This window comes from Panicum virgatum, chromosome 6N (genome assembly GCF_016808335.1).
Source record: "Panicum virgatum strain AP13 chromosome 6N, P.virgatum_v5, whole genome shotgun sequence".
NCBI classification, from domain to species: domain Eukaryota; kingdom Viridiplantae; phylum Streptophyta; class Magnoliopsida; order Poales; family Poaceae; genus Panicum; species Panicum virgatum.
Window position 1 is genome coordinate 26,930,771 of NC_053150.1, and position 23,649 is coordinate 26,954,419.

The 23,649-nt window shown below is 46.4% G+C and overlaps 2 protein-coding genes and 1 pseudogene across 6 annotated transcripts; 2 read left to right on the plus strand and 1 right to left on the minus strand.

Moving 5' to 3' along the window:
- Positions 1-6,487: 6,487 nt before the first annotated feature.
- Positions 6,488-8,051, minus strand: LOC120680070 (lecithin-cholesterol acyltransferase-like 1). Its single transcript, XM_039961714.1, has 2 exons — positions 7,533-8,051; positions 6,488-7,458 (listed from the first exon to the last, which is right to left on the minus strand). Exons 1-2 carry the CDS (start codon positions 7,952-7,954, stop codon positions 6,612-6,614), a joined length of 1,269 nt encoding a protein of 422 aa, XP_039817648.1. The 5' UTR covers positions 7,955-8,051; the 3' UTR covers positions 6,488-6,611.
- A 4,069-nt stretch (positions 8,052-12,120) lies between these two features.
- Positions 12,121-12,769, plus strand: LOC120678032 (annotated as a pseudogene).
- A 1,389-nt stretch (positions 12,770-14,158) lies between these two features.
- On the plus strand, positions 14,159-22,740 carry LOC120678389 (protein EMSY-LIKE 3-like). 5 transcript variants are annotated; one of them, XM_039959558.1, is made up of 10 exons: positions 14,159-14,543; positions 18,203-18,420; positions 18,518-18,627; positions 18,721-18,970; positions 19,066-19,278; positions 19,357-19,425; positions 20,921-21,163; positions 21,244-21,312; positions 21,381-21,435; positions 22,294-22,740. In XM_039959558.1, the coding sequence occupies exons 1-10, from the start codon at positions 14,513-14,515 to the stop codon at positions 22,350-22,352; spliced, it is 1,317 nt and encodes a 438-aa protein (XP_039815492.1). In that variant the 5' UTR covers positions 14,159-14,512; the 3' UTR covers positions 22,353-22,740. The 5 variants fall into 5 exon arrangements, with proteins under 5 accessions (XP_039815492.1, XP_039815493.1, XP_039815491.1 ...); XM_039959559.1 differs by having other exon boundaries at positions 14,172-14,543; positions 18,127-18,420; positions 22,291-22,598; XM_039959557.1 differs by having other exon boundaries at positions 14,173-14,543; positions 22,291-22,562.
- Positions 22,741-23,649: the final 909 nt, after the last annotated feature.

Consider the following 23,649-nt stretch of genomic DNA (forward strand, 5'->3'; position numbering starts at 1 on the left):
TCTTGCCTCGGCTTGGGCTGCCCGGATCTATTGCAGTCTTACCGCGAGCTCTGCTTGCTCGGCTCGATGGGTCTGCTCCCTCAGAATGCTGGCTTGCTCATCAAAGAACTGATCTAAGGAGGCCAGGTAGGTAGCCACTTGGTACAGGGGGTCTTCTTCATGGTGGCGCCATTCCAGGCTTCTCATACGAGCTTCGCAAACTGGGGTTCAGATGGCCGGAGGGAAGAACCTCATCGGTGTGGGGGGGGAGGTGTCCCTCAAAAATCCGGCACAGATAACGGAGTGCTTTCCTGACTGTCAAGGGATAGGTCTCTTGGTGCCTAAACACCGTGGCGATCACTCGCCATGGTTGGATGTCGGGGTAGCGGTTACTTCTGGTGATGACTAGGATCGCCCTGCAGCGGAGGGTATCATGGTGCTCGTACTCCCTGTTGTAGCACCTTGGGCGTTCCGAAACACCAAGGCTCTCCAGGGCATTGATCAAGTGGCTGGGGAAGCCAGGTGCAGCTTGGCAAAGGCCCTGGGTCCATCCTTCCTCAGCCATTTGAAAAACAAAGATAAGGTGAACAAATTTTGCATAAAAATGGTCTATGTGGTTAAACAAGCAAGGACCTAATGGGAAAGGCTTGGAAAATGGGTCTCGATCCTAGGGGTCATGTCCGACAGCCAACTTACGGCTCTGATACCACCTGAAGCGTCCCCTCATAAGAGAAGACTTAAATGTGTTACAAATATTAGTCCTAGGAGGCTGATACACATTTATTACATCAGATGGTACATCACTGTACAATCCTCCGAGGAGGTGGACACTAGAGACAGACAATAACAAGAAGTAAAAAGGCTATGGTGATACACCAGAGCACGACCCACATGGGATCCAGCTCGGGCTTAGAGTATCGCGCCAGCAAAAGCATCCTGAATAGGGCCAACACCACAGGCAGAGTTGGGTGCAGGACGGAACCCCTACTCAACGTCTTCGGGAACGAAGTCTGGATCTTCATCTGTAAAAATTAGGAAAGGGGTGAGTACAAACATACTCAGCAAGTCCAACCACACCCACAGAGGGGGTATAAACAGAATATAATGCACAGGATAAATCAAGGATAAGGCTAGGGTTTAATTTGCGGAAAGTTAATTTTTATGCAGGGGTTCATTAGAAAGAAAAAGGATTTTCAAAGCAACTTTCTCGCACCGAGTAACACGTAGGGTTGATCCACACAGGATCCAAGTTTTAAATTTGCTACCAAACTCCTCATCCGCCGTAGCACATGGCACAACTGCCGAACACTTTTCCAAAACAACTCACGCCAACCCATCCATTCGCAGAAGAAACACTAGTTGTGTGACCAAACCGTAACTCGCCCAGTACCGTGGGCACGGCTATTCGAATAGATTCTAACTCTGCCGAGGTGTGCAACTTTAGCCACAAGCGGGGTACCACAGCACGATCACCTTAGTGTCGGTGCAGATCCCAACATAGCCATTACCCACCTTAGCTAGACCTGACTAACCAACACGGGATCCACCAAGGGGCCATTGACCCACCACAGAGGTTTTAACCGGGGCATAAGTCACACAGAGCTTATCCCTTCTCCTTGATTACCCATTGCTCTCAGCTCTCCTGATGGCTATCAGACTAACTAGTGTGATTTATGCAAAGCCGTTGCCGCATACAACGGTCGAGTGGTTTGCACGATAGTGGAGCTAGGCAAGATGACACATCAACTCGGTCCTTAATTGTGATAAGATGGATATCTCCCTTCCTTGCTCAACCACACAGGTACGAGCACACCATTCGGCAATTCACACAGAAGTTTCCATCCATCCCATCTAACTCATCTTTCGAAAATTTCACATTTTCCCTTCCCACACACTCACACATTTTCCTTTTATAAAACAAGTTGTACCGGGTTCGAGGTCCTAAGCGTTCTAGCAGCGATTAATATCCAAACAGAATAAATCATATTCAGACATTAATCTAGGTGGTCAAGGAATGGTTATAACAAATCAAGGGGTGGCTATCAAACCATGTTTTCAGCAGGCAAAACATATGCAGTTTTGTGAAATAGGCCAATAGGTTGTGTTTATAAAAACTGTGACAAAACAGGCATCAAAGGGTGGGATTGAACTTGCCGTTCTCAAAGCCTTCCGAGAAGTCCTGATCGAGGTACTGTCCTTCAGGTTCGGGGTCGCGGTACTGGTCCTCGTTCGCTTGCTCGTAGTACTGCTCGTCGACGGGTTCTCCCTCATTCACTCCGTGATCTACGACGCACACAAACAAGCACACAATAAAGAAAAAGAAATAAAGATTTTATCGTTGAGCTTGAATCAAAAACAATTAAGATATGAAGATATGAGTGATATTTTTGGGCGGTTTCCTAATGGTACGGCCGAAATTATGTTAGAAATGGCGTGGTAAAGTTTCAGGTCAATCGGAGAATGTTTGGCGCATGAAATGATAGGTTGAAGGAGTGGTTAGGGCTAAACCGGGATTCGGGGACTTCTTTGTAATTAGTGAAAGGACTTGATTATAATATTTGGAAATATCAGGGTTATTCTCGGAAAGGGTAAGGATCTATTCATAATTATTTCTATATGGCAGAGGGACTAATTCTTAATTAGGGAGAACATGGGGGTTTATTTGGAAAAAAAACATAAAAGGGGGCTCTTTAAAGAATAGAGTGAAGGGGAGGGGCCTTTGGGCAAAAGTGCCCTTCTTCCTCCTCCCTCCCGAACAGAACAGGGGAGGGGGGTCTGGGGCGCCGGCGGTGGCCGATTCCGGCGTCCCAGGGCACGGCGGCGGCCGGGGTGTGGTGGGAAATGGAGAGGAGGAGGGGGTTCGATTCCCCTGCCTAGCTCGTGCTGGGGCGAAGCGAGGCGGCGGCGCCACGAGGGCCTGCAGGCCGCGGGCTGCGGCGCTGTGGGACACGGCGGCGGCTAGGTCTAGGGGAAGGAGCACGAGGGGGTCAAGGGGAGTTGATTCCCTCACCTACTCGGAGCTGGGGCAGCGTGAGGCGGTGGCGTGGCTAGGGCCGGCGGCGGGCGGCTGTGGCAGCCGTGGTGGCAGTGCTGGGAGGTTGGGGAGTGGGCGCGTGGTAGTTGGGCGGCTTGTGGAGTTCGCCGGCGACACGAAGGGCCCTTTTATAGACGCTGGAAGGCGGTGGAGGGAGGGGGCACGGTGGCCGGCCGGCCGGCGGGCATCCCGGCGGCCATTAATGCCGTTTTGGAGCTATCGTGGTGTCGTGGAGCGGCGGCGCGGGCGGCGAGGCGGCCACAGGACGACGGGATAGCTCGGGCAGGCACGAGCGACGCGGCGAGCATCCGGGACGCACAGGGACGCGCGTGGGCGGGGAGCAGGGCGTGCGTGGCAGGGAAATAGGTCGCGCGCGTGGGCAGAGCAGGAAGCAGTGGAAGGAAGGAGAGAGAAAAAGAAAAGAGGAAAAAGAAAAAGGGAAAGAGAAAAAGAAAAGAAAAAGAAGAGAGGGAGGAAAAAGAGGAAAAGAAGGAGGGGGCGCCGACGGGATTCGCGGCGGCGGTCGCGAGCCGGTCGTGGCGTCGACGAGAAGCGACACGCACGAGAAACTAGGGAAACAGGAAAAAAAGACGGTGACTGATGCGGGTGTCGGGACGGCGAATCGCCGGGAAAGAAATTCGAAGGATTAGGGGTTTAGGAATGATTTGAGCCGAGCGATGAAAAGAGATTTTGAAATGAAATTTTTAGCGCGTGATTTACTTGGTAAATTTTAGGACTGTTACAACACCAAAGCCTGCTGCACCGGATTGAGGGACATATCTCTATTCGCTTGGCTGTGGCTCCTGGCTGGTGCTGATTTGTTATGAAAGAAAAGTACTGCTGTTAGTGGCCGATAGTGGTACTGATTTAGTGTGAGAGAAAAATACTGCTGGTAGAATCCATCGACATTGAACTTAATCCAGCCCGCCGGAGGAGGTTCCCAGGCTGGGTGAACAAGGCTGCTTCCTTTTGCCGGAAACTTGGACATCGCTAGCATCAATTTCCGTGACAGAAGCATGTAGAGCACGCAAGACATGTATCGATTCTAGGATACCGGTTAGGCCAGATTGGTGGGGTGATATTATTGTGGACTGACATAGCCGTGTTTAGTTTCTCCGGAACACACAAACTGACTTTTGCCGGAAACTTGGACATCGCTAGCATCAATTTCCGTGACAGAAGCATGTAGAGCACGCAAGGCATGTATCGATTCTAGGATACCGGTTAGGCCAGATTGGTGGGGTGATATTATTGTGGACTGACATAGCCGTGTTTAGTTTCTCCGGAACACACAAACTGAAAAAAAATTTGTATGCATGGAGTACTAAATGAAGTTTATTTGCAAAATCTCTTTATGGATGGATGTAATTTTTCACGACGAATCTAATAACGGTACTTAATTGATGATTGGCTAGCAGCAGCTTGGTCAGATCTCTTTCCTCCTTAGTGCACTGATCAAGGAGCAACAGCAGCCAATCCGGCCCTCTGTAACTGAATTTCACCTTCTTTGGCAGGTGCCAACAGTCCTGCATTGCCATTCGCAGACCCACAGCTGTGGGCATGTCACTGTAGCATGGTAGCTAGTTTCGGCCTCGTGATCACAGAGAGGACAGACATCGCTAGGCTCCAATCTCCTGCTGAACTTGGCTCGTCTAGTGGGCAGGATGTCCCTGGCCAACTTCCAGATAAACACATTCACGTTAGATGGGACACGGCAACTCCACACATGAGACCAGAGTTTCCTTGTCCCGTCCGGCGCAGAGATAGTAGCCTGGCTCTACTGGCTAAATTTGTGCCTGAGAGCTAAGTTGTACACACTCTTAATAGAGAAGAGGCCGGACTTCTTCATGTGCCACGCAAATGAAATCCTCGGTTTCTCCCAGTTTCTCCCATCAATGTCAAATAACTCAGACACCTAGCGTAACCTGCACCTGCCCTGTTTAGTAGTCACCCTGAGCGACAGCTCCCTGGGATCTAGGGGTCTCGCCAGATGGGTATCTTAGTGCCGAGCATCTCTAAGATCTCTTGTATAATCTTAGTTAAATTTAAAATTTTACAAACTTTGTAAAAAGATAGCGGGTAAACCAACAGATCCTTTAAAACTGCACTCTCCATATGTTACTAAGACAGTGGACCCTGCATGTCATACTCATTTCCTTATCTTCTTCTCCACCTCTCCTCCTCGCCTGCGCCGCACCGCAGTGGACCTCCGATGGGCGAGCCGCCGCACCGCCGCCGTCCCCCTCGCCTGCGCCGTGGCCGGCGCAGCGAGACGGCGGGGGCAGGGACCGGAGGCCGGGGCAGCTCTCGACGGCGGCCCGTGAGGGCAGGGGCGGCGCTCGGCAGCGGCCCGAGACGGCTGGGGCGGGGGCGGCGCTCGACGGCGGCGCCTCGCGGCCTCGCAGGGGAAGGAGGGGTGGCGGTGGCGGCGAATCGAGCTCTCCCGCTGGCGAATCGACCTCCAGCACCGCTGCGCGATCTCGGTCCGCCTCCAGCACTGCTCGCGAACGTGGCCGGCGACGGAGCTCCCCATGAGCGGCGGCGGCGGCGCTCGCTGGCGGCCACAGAGCTCTCGCCCGCGAATGGGGCTCACACCGGACTCCGATCACCGCCCTCCACGCCGGCCTCCGCTCGCCGCCATGGCCCCCCTCCACGCCGGACTCCGACGGGATAGGCCCGCCGCGGCCTCAGCTCTGTGCCCCGCGTCGGCCTCTGATGCGCCCGCTGGGGCCTCCACGCCGGCATCCACTCGCGGCCACCGCCGCCTTCTCGCCGGACTCCGACAAGATGCCGACGAAGGGAGGATGCGCCGGCGGGAGGCCTGGCGAAGGAAGGAAGCGCCGCGGGAAAAAATGAGCACGTGCCAGGAAGAAGATGGATAGCGGTGGCACATTGCAAAAATGCCTAGCGGAGAGGAGCGGATACAAAACCAGATAGAAAAGAGAGGTGGATGGGAATACTGTTGGATTGAGTTTTTTCCCATAGTTTTTTATTTTTACAAATCTAAATAGGTTTACAAGACTCTTGAAGATGCTCTTACCACCCGCAAAATGACTCCTTTCCGAAGCTCTAGACCATGTGCGATTTTGACAAAATTTGTTTATGTAAATGTTTGTATCTAATTTTTGTGTGTATAGTTTCTTATCAAAAGAGAAAGAGAAAAGGGATACACGGAAAATAATACGGGTGTTGGAAAAAAAAAACTCAAATACGCTTGGGGAGCACGTCCGGCCGGTGATTAGCTGTTGCCAGCTTGGCGTTTCTAGCGATGAGCTAATTTACTTTGCAGGTATCCGTGAAGGGGAATGGAGAACACACGGACGGTAATTACTACCTGATCGGAGATTGGCCGTGCGGAGGGCCACTCGCTCCCTACGAGTCGCCCGCAAATTAGATTGCCCCGTACAGAACTGTCCAACTGGGCTACTGGCAGCAAAGGCAGCGGCCAAGTCATGCAAGTCATTGGACTGATGGTTCAGATAACGGTTTGAATCCGTTAAAGCAGGTTGGTTTGGAGTCAAGATGCTGATGGATTGGATCGGATTGTTCTATGCCACAAAAAAAAGATAGGATTGGTTTCTGTCTCAAACACAGTCATTTACTCGTGTACTACTCCAAAGATCTCACTGATGACACGCTCCACGGCTGCTTCATCTGAGACAACCCCGGCATGAGACGTGCCGGCTAACTTGATGGACCTGTAGTACTCCTGTCTCGGATCATCGCCGATCACCGTGTCAAGGGCCAGCGTGCTCTCCAGGAGTATAAGATCATCGCCGTCGCCGTACACCACTTCCGGGGCCTTGCTGAAGTTGCCGTCCCAGTAAACCAGCTCCTTCATGGTCGGCACGCCGACGCCATTGATGCAGGTCGTCGGCACCACCGGCGCCCGAAAGTTCAGCTGCACCGGCAGCGCCCGCGTCTCGTACAGCGTCACGGCGAGCCGGGGCAATCCGATCGCCGTCAGGAACTCCGGGATGTCCTGCTCGGTGTAGTTCCTGGCCCGCGTGACGACGAGCGGCGCGTCGGCGCCGAACACCTTCGGCGACGGCAGCGCGGTGAACGCGCTGCCGGAACTCAGCGCGGCGCTCGGGTCGGAGGCGAGCAGCTGCATCGATATCAGGAACCCGCCGGGGCCGGTGGAGGCCATGACATAGTGCCTGACGTACCTCCTACGCCACGGCAGGGGGCTACGGTTGAGGAACTCGAGCGCGAAGTAGCCGCCCTGGCTGTGCGACATGACGACGACCGGCTTGCCCCCGTTCTTCCTGCTGGCGTGCTCGACGAGCGCCCTGAGCCGCCGGCTGAACTGCGAGAACGCCCGGCACGGCTGCCCCGCCGCGGCGGGAGCTTGCCGGAAGTCGAACGGCGCGCCGAAGAGGGTCTCGCCGTCGCGGTACCCGGCCTTCTCCAGCGCCTCGACGAGCCTACCCATGCAGAGATCCCTGGCCATAGAAGAAAGCAGGTATAAGTCGCTCCGCCATGCGAGGGCGTGTAAGATGAGACGGTGTAGGGTTACTTATTGGCCGGAGTGTCGGCGAGGAAGCCGCGGGTGGAGCCGAAGCCGAGGACGCGGGTCTCCACGCCCGGCACGTTGCGGAAGTCGCGCACGACGGGGTCGTACACGAGGCGGAGCTGGTCGGAGAGGCACGGCGCGAGTTCGGGGTCCTGCATCGCCGTCGAGTTCTTCCACAGCCGGAACCACCGGCCGTTGCCTTTGCCCGCGCCGCATTGCGGCGCCGGCGGCCGGTAGGCGTCGGTGAGGCGGGCCTCGAGCTGGCTGCACGTGTTGCCCGGCAGCAGCACGACCGGGTGGTGGCCAGCAGGGTCATCTCCAGTGGCATCATGCTGGCGAGGCGGCGGCGATGCGCCGTGGCGGAAGAGGACGAAGCATGGGAGGGAGAAGAGTAGTGGTAGCAGCCGGTAGAGTTGTGTGGCCATGGCAATGCGCGGCGGCGCCTGGCAAAAAGTAAAAGGTACTGGGGTGGTTGCTATGCTGGTAGCTGTAGGGGCGACACTGAATGGTTGGAGAATTGACACGTGATGCTGTACTTGGACTTATACTATTGCTAACAGACAACTCTATTGTTTGTGTGGACATGAATACACGGTCCATGCCCCTGCCTCCTCCGCAGCCACGCCGCGGGAGGGGGCAACCAGCCGCCGCAGAACTACAACCTAGGGGACGAGAGAGGGAGTGGAGCGGCCACCGGCGAGAGGTGGGGTGGGGAATCGGCCGCCGACGAGGTAGTTGTCGAGGTGGCGAATCATAGGATTTAGGGTTGGCCGGGCTCTAATAGCCACTGGCTCTAAAGGAGGTAGGCGGTGGCGGCGGCCCGATGGTGGTGGCGATTCGGTTGGCAGTAGAGGTGAGGCGGTGTTGGAGCGTCACTGGGCGGGCGGGGTTGGACCCCCGGTGGGCTGTGGCCGGCGGCGGGGGCAAGAACAACTGTGGAAGGTGGCAGTGTGGTGGGCGGGTGGACGGCGCAATGGGGGTAGTGGGTAGGGCGGCGCGCCATGGCGGTGAGGGCCGCCAGCCGGGGGCGCAGGATGAGGGGTCGGGGCGGAGAATAGTTGTGTCGAGGATGGGCGGAGGAAAAAGAAACCGTGATGCAATGGATCGGCCCCAAATCGCACAGTGCGACGAATAGACCATCCACCCCCCGCGCGCCCGTCGCGCCCCTTCTCCTTCACCATCGGCCCACGCTCCCCTACCCACTCCGCGCCCACGCCACTGCCTCCTCCTCGGGAAATTTGCAATTTTGCCATCATCGAAGGTGGATTTTTACTAAAATGCCATCCCACAAATGGATTTCGCTACAATGCCATTCTAAAACTGATGCAACACGCTATAATGCCTTTCAGTTTTTCTTAATCATATCATAGTTTCTCACTTCTCTGGTCACATAACTTGACTATGCAATTGCAATTATAGGAAGAGAGATCTGGGTTCACTATCTTTGTGACTTAACGTGCACAATCTAGAAATAAGCAGCATGGATATTACAACTAAAGGAAATGTGTCCTACAATGTCAATAATGGCACAAGAGCTTTGGAATTTCATGTTTTTAGTATTACCACACCAATATAATCTACAAGATTAACAGTGTGATGTTTTTATGTCAGCTGCTTGTTCAAATTGCTTTGACATTGCTTTTTTAACCACTTATAGTTGTCTTGGTCGTTGATGCGTACATTCATGAAAAATATTTTTTCCCGTAGCAATGCACAAGTACGAACCTAGTTAGGATAAACATACAGTATGTAGAGCACTCTATCGAGACAACATGATTCTATTATGAGCCTAGCTACTGGGAGAGAGGGTTCTTCCCATAACGATAGGTGGAGAGCTCCCCCGCCCCCACACACACCCACACCGTGCAGATGTTGCATGTTAGCCATGATGCATATCAATCTCCACTTTAGAAACATCATTAGTTCTACAATCATACATTCAAATCAAAATTCGAATATACCATGCCATGAGTATGTTTTGCTCAAAGTGGTGAAGTTACTTATTAAAAAAACATTACTTCATCTACAATATAAATTAGTTAGTAATTTGTATCATGTATACTATTGGCAAGTTACTTCCTATCACAAACTAAAAGGTTACTATTTAAAAAAATCATATACTACAATATTACTTTTTCTTAACTTTCACAAAGTATAGAAGTTACTTTTCTCAACAAAGGTACGGATCAGGAAAAAGTTATTTTTTTCTAACATTAATGTATTGTACGGTTACTTTTTCGTATTATCATGAAGCACAAAGTTACTTTCTTAGCACTGGAAGCCTCAAATTATTTCTTAGCGTTGGAGCCCTCAAATCATTTTTAAGATAAATATGATAACTTTTCTTTTATACAAATTTGATGCCATTAGACTTTCTATTTAAAGAAAATTTGAGGGTTCTTCTTTTAAGACTAAATGGCCTCTTCATTTAGATTTTACCATATGATAACTTCCTTTTTTTGAAAATACGATCGGATTAGACTTTTAATTTTAATAAAAAATTGAGGGTTCTTCTTTTAAGACTACACGAAGAGGTCTTTCTATTCAAATTTTAGTATAAGTTTTTAATTTTAAAATTTTCTGAAAACTCATGCTCTTCGCTTGTATAAAAAATTAAGAGTCTTTTACTTGTGTGCCATTATAAAAATTTCAAATTACATACATGCTATCAAATTTTGAAAAGTTCCTCAGCACCTTTGTTCTAAGTTTCTTTTATCTTTGTGCCACTTCCGTCAACCAAACTCTAACAGAGAAGTTTCCAACTGGACCTAAAATTGTCGTATTGCCCGTCGCCTCTTCTCTCTGGTCATTTGCCCATCCACTTTTCTGTTCTTTCTCCAGTTTCCACCTAAGACAAACTCTAGAGGAACTGAGGGAGGAGGCGGAGGAAAGAGACTCGCGCACCCCTACGCATCTAGATGCAGGTGTCGGGTGGGCGAGCCCCTAGCCAGGGGAGGCCACGTGTCGCGCGGGACCTGCACACGTGACTTGTGTAGGAGCAGCCGCGGTGCCTGGCAGGCTCGCACGTCTCGCACGGCGCGAGGAGGCGCGTCACGGGGCCTAGCCACATGGGGAGGCGCAACGCGTGGGGAGCTTTGCATGCCTCGCGGGGGACGGCCGCAGGGCCCGCTGTGGCCACGCCGCTAGACTTGAGCAGGGCCTGTTCGATTTGTTTTAATTTTGGTGTGATTTGGCCCGACTTGTTGTGATTTGCTGCGATTTCTCAAAGGATGGCGGATGAGCGACCAGCTTGTCTTCTAGATAGGTGGGTTCTCCTTTCCTGCCTTCAATTGTATAACATCAGTGCCATGTTTGGTGTTGTTAGGATTTGATTAAACTTTGTAGAGATGCATGTTCATATGTAGGAATGACATCGAGACTAGTTTCAATGTAGAAATCAGGATAATTAGTCCAACTATGCGAGCCATGATTTGCCATTAACAAAGTTGTTGATTCAGACACCACCAATTTTAAAGACCTTGTTGATGAAATTATGGATAAGTTTCCTTGCAGGTATGGTTATGTGGTGAATCTATTCTATTTCTGTGTTGATAACAAGTCCAACATACAAATTCATTCTAACCAATACTTAATGAATATGTTCGCGAAATATATGAGTTCCAAATGTTGTCTCATATCAATTTTGTACCATAAATCTGATTCTGATCCACCAGAAATTCTAGTATGGGACAATGTTGAAATCCCATACATCCTATCAATGACAGACCCTAGCTATGTAGAACCTAGCAAAGGAACTCAATACAGAACAACCAGATAATTACATGGTAGAGGAAGAGGAAAACTATCTTATCTTATGAATCCTGAACCACATAATGAATTTGTGGGGGTTGATGAGGAGGGTTTATACATTGACATCAACCTTCTTCACATGCAAATATTGACCCCTCTCTGATGTGAAGAAACAAAAGAGTACTTCCAATACTTCAACTGTTGAGGCTAGTGACCCCTCTTTGAGGTAAGCTAATTTTCTAAAATTGTCTATTTACCACTTTAATAGATTTACTAATACTACTGTCTCCTTTATCAGAGGGTCTACAACAAGTTTAAATCGGCTAGATCTTTTGATGATTACATATCATTCTAGATCAAGTGAGCAACACATGGTTGACAAGAGCACACACTACCAGCAACACAAGACGAAAAAGGAAATAAAAAAGAAACTTACTCCAAACAAGGCTAGTCCAGCCATGTCAACCCCGTAGCAAGGTCCCTAGTTTCCCTTCTAGTCCGGCCATAGGAACTAGAAGCAAGAAAAGACTTGATTTTTGATGAGTTTGCATTTTTGATGAGTTTGCATCCATATGGCCTACTTTTGTAGTACTTGAGGTATGTATGACCAAACAATGTTTAGAGGGAAAATTGGATCTATACCATTGAAAGATGAAGAGTTTAGAAAAATACCATCAAAAGATCCAACTTTAGAAAAATAGCATTGAAAGGTTGCTTTGTTATTGTTTTTTACCATTCCGTGAACTAATCGTTAATGGTGGTGCATCGCGAGAGCAACCTGCTACCTCCCTCTCTCTATGATATATGGAACCCACTTGTCATCACTATCCTCCAGCAGGAGATGGCGCTGCTGCTCTGCCACAACCTCCTCTGCTACTGGTTCCGCGTGGTCGGCATGGATTTTGCCGGCGAGCAGAAGCACATGAAGGGCGCCTATTGGCCTGGAGATGATGTGGTGGCGGAACCGGCTCCAGCAGTGCGTCCTGGAGCTCGGCTATAGCTTCCTCTTCATGGACATGGACATCCTGTGGTTTCACTCCCTATTCCCGCGCCTCCCCGCCGGCGCGAAGGTGGTGATGTTGTCGGACTTCTTCGTTGGAGACCCGGACTCCCCGAACAACTACCCCAATGGCAGACTCCTCTACGTCCGGTCGTCGCCGGCCACCGTGGCATTCTACGAGCACTGGCAGGCATCGTGCGCGCGTTTCCTTGGGAAGCACGAGCAATATGTGTTCGACATGATCTTCAAGGAGGGCGTGGCGATGACCATCGGCACCGCCATGCGGTTCTTGGACACTGTCGTCTTCGGCGGCGTTGCCTGCACGGCAAGCAAGGACCTGGGAAGGGTGGCCACCATGCACACCAACTACTGCGTAGGGCAGGAGAACAAGCTCTTCGGCGGCGGCACAGCTGGCGTCGACGCGCGGGGATTCTCGTGGAGGGTGCCCGGGAGACGCCAGGCTCATCGGCGAGCGAAAGACCGAGGCTAAGCATTATTGTTTAACGTGGACTTCACGGAAATGGTAGATACCAGCAGCGGAGCAATCTTTCCATGCTATTTTTTTTCTAAAGCTAGATCTTTCTATGCTATTTTTCTAAACTTCGGATGTTTTAATGGTATGAATCCGATTTTTCTATGTTTAGACTAGTAATGAGGTCAATGTGACCATCTTTTATGTGCAAACTTGACTTTGTGATCAATTTGACTATGCGCGTCGATGATATATTTGAACCACTTTTATGTTTGATTGTATTTAATTAAGAATAGTCAGCTTGATTATCAACGTGCATAGTCAGCTTGATCACAAAGTCAAGTTTGCACATAAGAGATGATCACATTGACCTCATTACTAGTCTAAATTGTTCAAATTTGTGTGCAAACTTGACTTCTGTGGTCGTCTTAATTGTTCAATTTTTTTGGCTATCTGCCAATTTTATATTTTCATGTTGTTGCAGACCAGAATTTTTATGTGCACATACAATTTGTGAGAATTTTTATGTGGAATTAGAGTAAAAATAAAAAAATTTGGTGCAGTCTATGACTAAGGATGGTAAAATTGTCTTTTCTACTGTAAGTAATGGTTGTTACTACAAATAATTTTTTAAAATTTCGATAGTAGATAGGTAATTTTATAAGGCCAGTCTCAGTGCACAGCTAACAAAATCAGGAACTAGGTAACTGTGTCAAATAAATTTCATGGGGATAAAACTTCACTCTCAAAACTCTCTCCTTCTTTTTCTTGCTATATCAGCAAAATTGATGATGTGATATAAAATTTAATGTCATAAAACTCTTTATGAAATTCCATTGAAACTAGCCTAAAACATACGTAAAAGGCTAAAAAAATTAATGCAGGAGCGGAAGACAGTGAGATACGCAGCCGCAAGCCGCCGGCACGGCGGCACCTACGTTCTGCAGCTCCGATGCAGCCGTTCGGCTGGATCGGATCGGACCAGCCGCCTATAAACTCCCTGTGCCACTAACAAAATACTCTTTTTGCCACCTCCAATAAGGGGCCGTTTAGTTCCCAAAAATTTTCAATCAAAAATTTTCACCTCCCCTTTAAACACATGTATGAAGCACTAAATGTAATTAAATAATAAAACTAATTACACAATTTGGATGTACACGACGAGACGAATTTTTTGAGCATAATTAGTGCATGATTAGCCATAAGTGCTACAGTAACCCGCATGTGCTAATGATGCGGTCAAAGGCCTCAAAAGATTCGCCTCGCGGTTTCAAGTGAGTTCTGAAATTAATTTTTTTAATTAGTATTCGAAAAACCTCCCGACATCCGATCAAACATTGACGTGACACCCAAAAATTTTCACCTAACCCAACTAGACGCTCCCTAATTTTTGCATCCCGCTCAAATTTTTTTTTTTTGCATCACCTTTCATCTCCTCGCCTCCCACACGTGACACGGCCGCCCGCGCGCCCCTGCCCTGCTTCCTCCCCCCAGCGTCCCTTCGTGTAGGCTCTCCTCTCCGCGATTCGCCCAGATCTTGCCGGGACCCGCCGCGTCTTGCCTGGATTTGCCTTCGGAACCCGCGGCTCCGTCCAGGCGGGTGAGCCAGGAAGGGTCGTTCTTTCCCGGCCGCGGCGGATCGGTGTTTTTCGGAGGCGGTTCTGCGGGGTCGCTTCGCGTCACGTTCGTGGTGCTGGTTGTGGCGCCGTCGGCGAGGTGTGATTCGGAGGGGATTTGTGGTCTACGGAGCTGAGACACGGCATGAACTACGACGGGGCTGTGGACAGCAGCGGTGAGTGTGGTGGATTCTGCCCTTAGGGTTAGGGTTTTTGCTTCATTGTCAATTTACGGGATTATAGTGTGTTAGTCCCTGGAAGAATTGGTGGGAAATTTTTGTTGTTTGTGGGGGACGATGTCGTTTCATGCAGTTTTTTTGGTAGGCTTGAACACCATTTTCTTTTTTGAGATTTTTGTTATTTTGTGGCGTAATTGGGTGAAATTAGTCGTGTAATTGATCGTGGCAGTTAACCCCCACCGCGATTTTGGGTTGTGAAATTATGCAGGTTGTTCGGGTAAAAGACACGAAATGTTTGCATATTATTGGGTTTGGGGTTCTTCTAAGTGTTGGTATTCCTTCTGTCAGGATGCAAAGTCTGTCAGTAAAGGATTGTATATGGTGCTTTCTTTTAAATATCTTAAGCATGGAACCTAAAGTACAAGATAAATGAAAGCCATCTCTGTTGCTGGCTGGAAAATTTTTGATGCCATGCTGAGATGAAATTTCTAAGAAGTTTGTTGCATATTATACAATGCTCTGTGAAGTTACTTTAAGAGTTTGTAGGTCAATGTGCGGAAAAATGGCCCTGCAAAACAAAATGGTAGCATGGAAGGTTGCATAGTCATAAGGTGTTATATAGGTTTTGGTTCTGATAGTATCTTTTAAACTTGAAAGTTTTCCCTTGTGTTAGTACGGACATGGAAGTATAATTTACTTGCAGGCAACCTGATCAGGCATATGGAATAGACAGTTCTAACTTCTATCTCAAATTATTATTGTGTACACCCAAAAGAGTAAATAGTGAAATATATGAGAAGAGATATATAACAATCTGTAACACTGACCCTGTCAATAGTACCTAGTCCTTAGGATGTGGCTTTCGCTCAAATGTTGGCCTAGCTTTAGAATAACTTAAGATTTCCTTGCCATGTGCTGTTTTTTTTTTTGTTTCTGGAATTTTGCTGTAAAATATTATCTGCCATCAAAGTTTCTTGTGCTGGATACGTGGTAAGGTGCATTGTATTTTGATATTTAGCTGAGTTCTGGTTGAGGAAAATAGATATGCGATATGATGATATGGTAAGTGGTTAAGATGTGGTGATCTACTGTATATAGTAGCTTGGTTCCTAGGTTTTAACTTCTTACTCCTGTGCTCTTCACCATTTTGTCTTAAAGCATGGTTTTTAAGTCATCGCCTAGGCGTCGCCTAAGCATCCAGGCGCTGAAAAAACTCTGGGCGTCCTGGATGCCATGACCAAAAATCTGCAAAATGAGAGAGCAGGGGAGGGAGGAGAGAGAGGAAGAACTGGAGGAGGACCAGGCAAGCCTAAAGATCCATTCCTGCTTCCATCGCCTTCGGTTTTGGCTCTTGAAGGGCAGCAGCAGGGGATCTAGCCTAGGGATCTAGAAGGGGAGCGGCAGCAGCAATGAGGAAGTGGAGGGGAGATCTAGAAGGGGGCAGCAGCAGCAGTGAGGAAACGGAGAGGAGATCTGGTAGGAGGTGGCTCCTGCAGTGGACATGGAGAACAAGATTGGGAGGGAGAAGAGGCACCTGGAGGTTGGAGAGGAGGTATCAGGAGGAAGAAGACCTGTAGAGGAGCAGAGAGGGTCAGCCTGGGGGGGGGGGGGAGGCTTTTATGGGCTGTCTGCTGGGCTGGGCTCGGCCTTTTCTGTTCCTTGTCCTTCTTCTTTTATATCTTTCCTTTTTATATCCCTAACCCATGCTCCTGCTTTGAAGTTTTTAATAATCATATGGCGTCCCCTTGCCACGCCTTGTGCTCGCCTAGGCGACTCGAATGAGTGGCTCGCCACAGCTCACCTTGCCGCCTTAAAAACCATGCTTAAAAGTGTAACAAACCTGCAACATACCCATATTCGTGCCCATTTACCCATTGGGGAACTATTCAAAGAATATGCCTTTAGGCAAAACATTCACACTTCTATTAGGTACTGGTATTGGGTTATCAGGCTAGAATGACATCCCTTGTTCAGACCCATCCAGTTCCTTGATGGAAGTAATTATTAGGTGACACAACATGCCAAGCGCCCACATAAGCCCTGCCATAGGGAAGCCTATCCTTTGCACCTTGGTGCCTAGTTGGCAACATGGTGATGCTGCCAACTCGCCGAATTAATAGAGCTTAACCTCAGGTGCTTTTCTTTGTGCAAGACGCTGTAATAGTGTTTTAACATGATTACAGATTATTTTTTTCAGCTTTTATTGGGCGATAGCATTGCTTTGAATTACCCTAACTCAAGAATATTTCAAATATTGAGTTGTAAATTTAACAACTTTATATATTTCCAACGTTCAAATTTTAATTTTTATGCAAATGGATGGTCTGCTTTGTAAAACTTCACATGAATAGAGAGAAAGCATGTGACTTTGGGCCTGATTTGTGCACCTCAAGCTCTGAGATCTATGCAGGATTTGGAGTTTGTAGGATGAAATCTAGTAGTTTAAACATATGTGTTTTATCTGAAATAATAACAAAGTAGTTCAACAAGATACCATCAATGTGCTCATAGCTCTAGTTCCAAGAATTTCTGGAGCTAAGGGGCTACCGGTTCCAAAAATTCTTGGACCTGGCCAGTGCTAAACTCGCGCAGTTTAAAGCCACATAACAAAGGATTGTTCCATTACCGACATATGAGGTATGGAATAACATACATAATCTATTGAGGTAATTAGTTAATGGATCAATAACTTGAATAATTAAAACTTTGTGAATATCATCTTGTGTTTGCTACCTCTCGCGTTGCAACTGCTGTTCCTATTTTTTTCCATGGACTGAATATTTTCACCTGTTGTTATGGGGTGAGGGCTTTCATGTACCAAAAAAATTTCTCACTTTCCTACCACTGCTAGTTGGACAGGGTTGCACTTGGTAGTTATCAAAAAGTGCACATTGTAGTATCTTGAAACATCTGCCCTCATCTCTCTTTAGCTTGCAATATCAGTCATTGCTGTATCATTTTCCTTTGTCAGCCTTTGGAGCATTTATAGTGCTCCTACTGAACCAAGGCACTTGGGATCTGTGTATATGGTATTGTGCCCACTGCCCCTACCAAACCAAAAAATTAGGAAATGCAATACTATAGATGGAAGTGTTAGTGCTGGTGACTCAAATAAAGCAGGGAATTTGGGCATTTGCTTCTATTTGTGCACCTTTGGGTACGTTATTGTGCCAACTGGCAGTCGTAGTGATATTATTGTTATCAGCGAATACAACCTTTAACTGACCTGCACATTAGCTACCACTTTCCTTAATACATAGTGTTGGGTAGAACAATGAAGGAATTAGTCAGTTATGACCATCTGCACGCTTGCCAGGAGGAGAATAAAAAAGTCCAATTCAAATCACTATTTGCAGGTAGGGAGTAACACAACAGTGGTCTAAGCCTCCTTATGTTTTTCGAAGCTGAGAAGTGTACGAGTCACTCTGCCAGGAGATCAGAGCATGAAAAATCAAAATAGAGGCTGAGATTTTGTGAATTAACAAGAAAACATTGTTATAGAATTATTGTTTCAAATGGTCACCTTTATGAACAAAAAGTTTCATATGTTGAGAATATATTTTGGGATTGTTTCACACAGGTTCCTGCCGGTTTGAACCAGTTTAGGTAACAAGATTTGAGAAATGCTATGCTCAGAAATTTGGCGTTGGTTACAGGAACCGATGATGATCTCCCACCACCATATCAGAAGAACAGAGGTATGAAAGGCAGTGGGCCTACCACTGGTAATGGAAGAGATACTGTTGGTGCTGGTCCATATACTAGAGTTCAACAATCTCAGACAGATATGGAAACACAAATATGTCACCTTGAGCAAGAAGCATATTGTTCCGTTCTTCGAGCATTCAAGGCTCAGTCTGAAGCTATAACATGGGTATACATGTCTCTGCCAATCTTCGTGTTATTAATTTCCTCAGGTTGGCCTTCATTTCATAGATTGACCTTGTAAAAGTTTAAATATATTGTCTCAGGAAAAGGAAAGTCTCATTACTGAGCTTAGGAAGGAGCTACGAGTATCTGACAAAAAACACAGGGAGTTGCTAAACAGAGTTAATAGTGATGATATTATCCGAAAAATAAGGTATTGTCTGATAGATGAGTATACATCTTAACTGTGCAGTATTCTCTTTGGTCCTTTTCTACTCTTTCTCACCTCTGAGTTTCTTCTGTTAAGGGAATGGAGAGAATTATCAGGTGGGCTTCAGATGAATTTGGTTAATAATGCTCAGCGTTTGCATGACCCCATGCCCAGTCCTACCACCTCTGCTCGCAAGAGGCAAAAGACGTCTCAACCCATTCCCTCTGCATCTGTACCTGCGCCATCTGCTATGCACTCACAGCCTTTACCTGCACCAATGCAACCATCATCTTCAGGAGCTAAAAAGGCAGCCCCACCTGTCACAAAAGTGAAAAAGACCAAACCAGTAAGTGATGGTTGAAACATCTGCAGTTAATTTTGTGCTTGTAATTCTTGTAATGTGATATTTGATTACTTTTGGGTGACTAATTGTGCTTCAAGGGCCAGAAGATACCTGGTGGCCCTGCAGTCAAATCTATACCATTTTCTGCTGGTCCTAGTGGATGGGGACCAGTTACTAATAGAAATACTTCTGCTGGCCTTCCTTCTGAAGGACCACAATTAAATCCATTAATTGGCCGTAAAGTCATGACTCGGTGGCCTGATGATAATAGTTTTTATGAAGCTGTAATAACTGATTATGATGCTGCAAAGGTAAGTCTTATTTCTAATAGGTCACAGCTATCACTTGTATTGGTTCATATAATTAATCAAGTCACTGATTAATTGTAGGATGTCTATGCACTTGTTTATGACATGAATACTGCACATGAGACATGGGAGTGGGTTGATTTTAAGGAGGTAATTACTCGTCGCTGCCAATGAAGAAAAGTCTATTTTCTTTCCCTTGACTCTTCACTCAGTTTGACTTGTTCTCATGCCAAACCCTATAAAATATGTAACTCTACTGTCAAAACTGGTGTAAACTATCTCCTAAGGTTGGTTCTGTGGGTGGTTTTAGGTGATGTGGTAGCCACATCACCAACTTTTGCGGGGATACCGACATCACCCCTCCTGTAGTACTCTTGCATCTCCATGTGGATGATTTGGCTGCTATATCACCCAAAAGCACCCACAAAGCTTGCCTTCCGTGATAATTTTCGCTGGTATTGAGGGTTTTAACTGAGGGATGAACATGAAACTTTTTTTGTGGGGGTGGGGTGGACCAAAAGTAGATTGTCCTTGTGAATGATATGGCAGTACCTGATAATTATAATATTAGTCGAAAGCAACAAGTGTAACCCTGTCATCTCAAAATCCTTTATGTCAATGACTTCGGAATCCAACTGGCTGTACTCTGTAAGAAGTACAGCAAGGATGCATGTTTTCGCATGGGCGTTTTCTGGGTCCACAGCTACACTCATCACTAAGTTGTACCTTTTTTATCCAAAGTTTTGATTCTAGGGTATGGTGTAGCGAGCCACCCATATTTGAGTTCTGCCATCTGTTGGAATATAAGCAAATTGCCCACCTCTCACCATCAGCTGAAGCTTTTAGGTTGAACTGGTCGGTGCATGCAATTCAATATGGTATCAAAGCTAGAGGTCTCGAGTTTGAATCCTGGTTAGCGCAATATAAAATTGCTGCTCGTCCTATTCCACAGTTGAGGTCCGAGGGAGCCTCCAAGTGAGGGAGGAGTGTTGGAATATAAGTGAATTGCCCACCTATTCCCATCAGCTGAAGCTTTTAGGTTGAACTGGCCGGTGCATGTAACTCAATACCATCCACTTGTGAGCACAATATTTTTCTAGAACTATGCCAAGTTACAGTTGTTTTGGCTGGCTGCCATGGATGTGGAGCAGCGAACCAAATAACCTCCAAAGCTTACCTGATGAGCATGATATGTCACATTTCTTAATTTGTTTAAGATACATACACAAAGATTGTGATATTCTTGTTATATATCACAATCATATGTCCTGAGAAAAAAAATGTACTTGTTCTCAACTGAAAATTCTCATTGAATTGTCAGATATGCTTTGATTAAGTCATATTGTCTAGTTTCAAAACTGGACTGGACCAGCAATACAATCGAGAAATTCCAAGATCCCTTGTCTTGATTTTGTTTCCTTGAAACACCATGTTGGTTAGAAAGCTGGCTATACGATCATGTTAACAAACTGGTTAGTTAAGGACTATAAATGGATGACCTCCTTCATAATAGAATTAACAGTAGAGACCATCACAGTAACATTAACAGCTGAACACATTTCTTGAACAATTTCATTTGTTAAACAGCAAGCAAAAGGCCTACATTGTAATGTATGCATGACTTTTTTTTTCATCTTTACTGCAGATGGCACCTGAGGATGTAAGATGGGAAGGTGAGGAGCCTGATTTAGACCTTCTAGGTCGTGATGCTCCCATTCATGGTGTTAAGAAGTCAACCAGCCGTGGTGGCCCCATGTTAGGTGCCGGAAGAGGTAGGGGCCCCCAAAAGAATTCATTTAAGAAAGACTATCCACCTTCGCAAAACGGTATTGGGAAGAAGAGTTCTGACTACATAGAAATTCTTCACACAGAGACACTCATAAAGGAGGTTTGTTTGGAAGGAACTCAGCTTATTGGTTTAGAATCCCACCGAATTGTCTGGTTTATCTTGATGATCTGCACATGTAGGTGGAACGGGTTTTCAGTGCTGGCAACCCTGGCCCCCTTGAGATGGAGAGGGCCAAAAAAGTGCTGAAGGTAAACATCGATGTGTGCTGAACATTATTGGGGTGTCCTTTCTCCTGAACTAACAGATATTCTGGCAGGAGCATGAACAATCATTAATCGATGCAATTGCAAGGCTTGCTGAGGCGTCTGATGGTGAGGGTGATAAGTGTAGTGCATTATTCTTTTTTCCTCAACCTTAACCACAAAATCCATATGTTCTATATTGTGAGTGCACTCTTAGCCGTGCTTGGATGAAAATTCTTCTTGTCTGTACTCTATGAAGATGAATATAAAAAGTCAACTCATGCAACACATTCTGAACAATTCCTATGAATGTGATATGTCAAATGGGACTGAATTGAAGTGCTCCTGTAAAGTATTTAATGTTGACTTACCACTTTGAATACAAACTTGTAAATCGTATGGGAATTGGGCTGAGTAATGCGCTTAAAGTAATATCTTGCAGGGAAAAAGTTCATTTTACCACCCCAAATAATCCACTTTGTCTGCTTGGCCCTCTAAACGGTGATTTTCTCAATAGAACTATTTTAACTTGTCCAATCTACAGCCTATTGAGGTTTTTCTTTTTGTTTCTCCATGTACACATTTTAATGGATCAATAGGACACCATAGCTTATGTTTAAAACATACATCAAGTATCTTTCATGATTATTTTCATCAGTTAGGAGCATCTAATACTAAAATAACCTTGGAGATGCAAAGTTTCATGAAAAGTTATGATGAAAAAGTTTTAAGTTTTTTGTCTAACTTAGGATATCATGTACGTTGTCACTTCAGAAAATTTAACTTAAAACTCAGCTTGTTCGTAGAGAAAGGTAAAAGAAATCACAGAATGGATCAATTGAAATAGTATCGGTGGACTAATTCAGTTGAAAATTATGTTCAGGTTCAAATGGACGAATCGTAAATGAACTTTTTTACTTGTATTGAATGCTTGTACAGAACTAGTTTAACACGTTCCTTCTTTTTTTTTTTTTGATGTCGTAGCAGATGACCATGCACCATCTTCGGAATACAACCATGGTTGGAGGAACCAACATGGAGGATGATATGCAAGATGGCATGGCTATCGATGGCCTTGGTGTGCGGAGCTGCAGATGCCATGTGAACCTTCGCCAAAATGTACACAACTCCATTAGATTTTTGGCCTGTTGTAAGATCTGGATGCTGATTTTATTCTAGATTTGGCATGTTCGTTTGAGTTATAGTTTTCTGAAAGCTCAAAGTTGGCTTTTAAAAAAACTGAGACCATTTGCTAACCTAGCTTTGTGAACGTCATGTGGGGTCCATATGTCAACTTCTTATCTTCAACCTCCCCCCCCCCCCCGCTCTGGTCCTGCTTATGGAAAGGGTTGTAGGGGTCGGGTGAAAATCTATTTGTAGGGATAGGTGCAGTACTAGGTTCTACTACTTGCAGCTAAAAATATTATTTGTGGGGCTGGGTATGGTGATCGGACCGTCTGGAAATCCATTTATAGGGATGGGTGACTGGTCACCGCCTCACCCGCTCTTGGAAATCTATTTGCAAGAGCGGATGAGAGGTGATCCTCTTCGTAAATGAGTTTTGAGGGGTGGGTTAAGGGTAACCTGCTTCTGGAAAGATCCGGCCCACCAAAAATTTTACCAATTTAAATTTTAATTTTTCAAATATTTTTCTGCTTTTTTATGAATTTGGATTCCCGCCAATAATTTTGAGCTATCGTGATCGAATATTATAGTGATTGACATGAAAGTTGTTTCATAAATATAAATAATTACGCATACAAAATTAAATTATATATGTATTGTCTATTCCATACACTGTTGAATACAATTCATTGTACCACCGCCGCCCTAACTCCAGCAAGTAAAAATCATTAGCCACCTCCTCCAATATTTACTCTCGCAATTCAATGCAAGTCAGCTGAACACCGTAATTGATGAGTGAGTAGGTGGGTTAGGTGCACCCCTTACCCAGTGGGAAGTCATGAGGCTAGCCCCCTGAATGAAGAAGTAGCGGGGGGCCCTGCCCGCCGACGTATGTGCCTTTATTTAGATTCTAACTAAATATTATACTGACCTTTATTTGGGAATCTTTCTAAAGAATCCATCTGGCAAAATGCAATTTGTCGATTTCAATTTAAGGTACACCTTGCCTTTTCAGGTAGCTTTGTTATGCCTATTCAGCTAGGTGGGGCATTGGTCATAGCCGAAGTCGAAGAAAAAAAATAACGTAATGAGATGATGGTGCCATCAAGAAGTTCTCGACGAACGTAGTAGCGACCAAAAATGAAACTCTTGCATGAAAGATCGTTCAAGATATGCAAACAATTTTATAGTCCAAACACTACCTTTTATGCTGGCGGG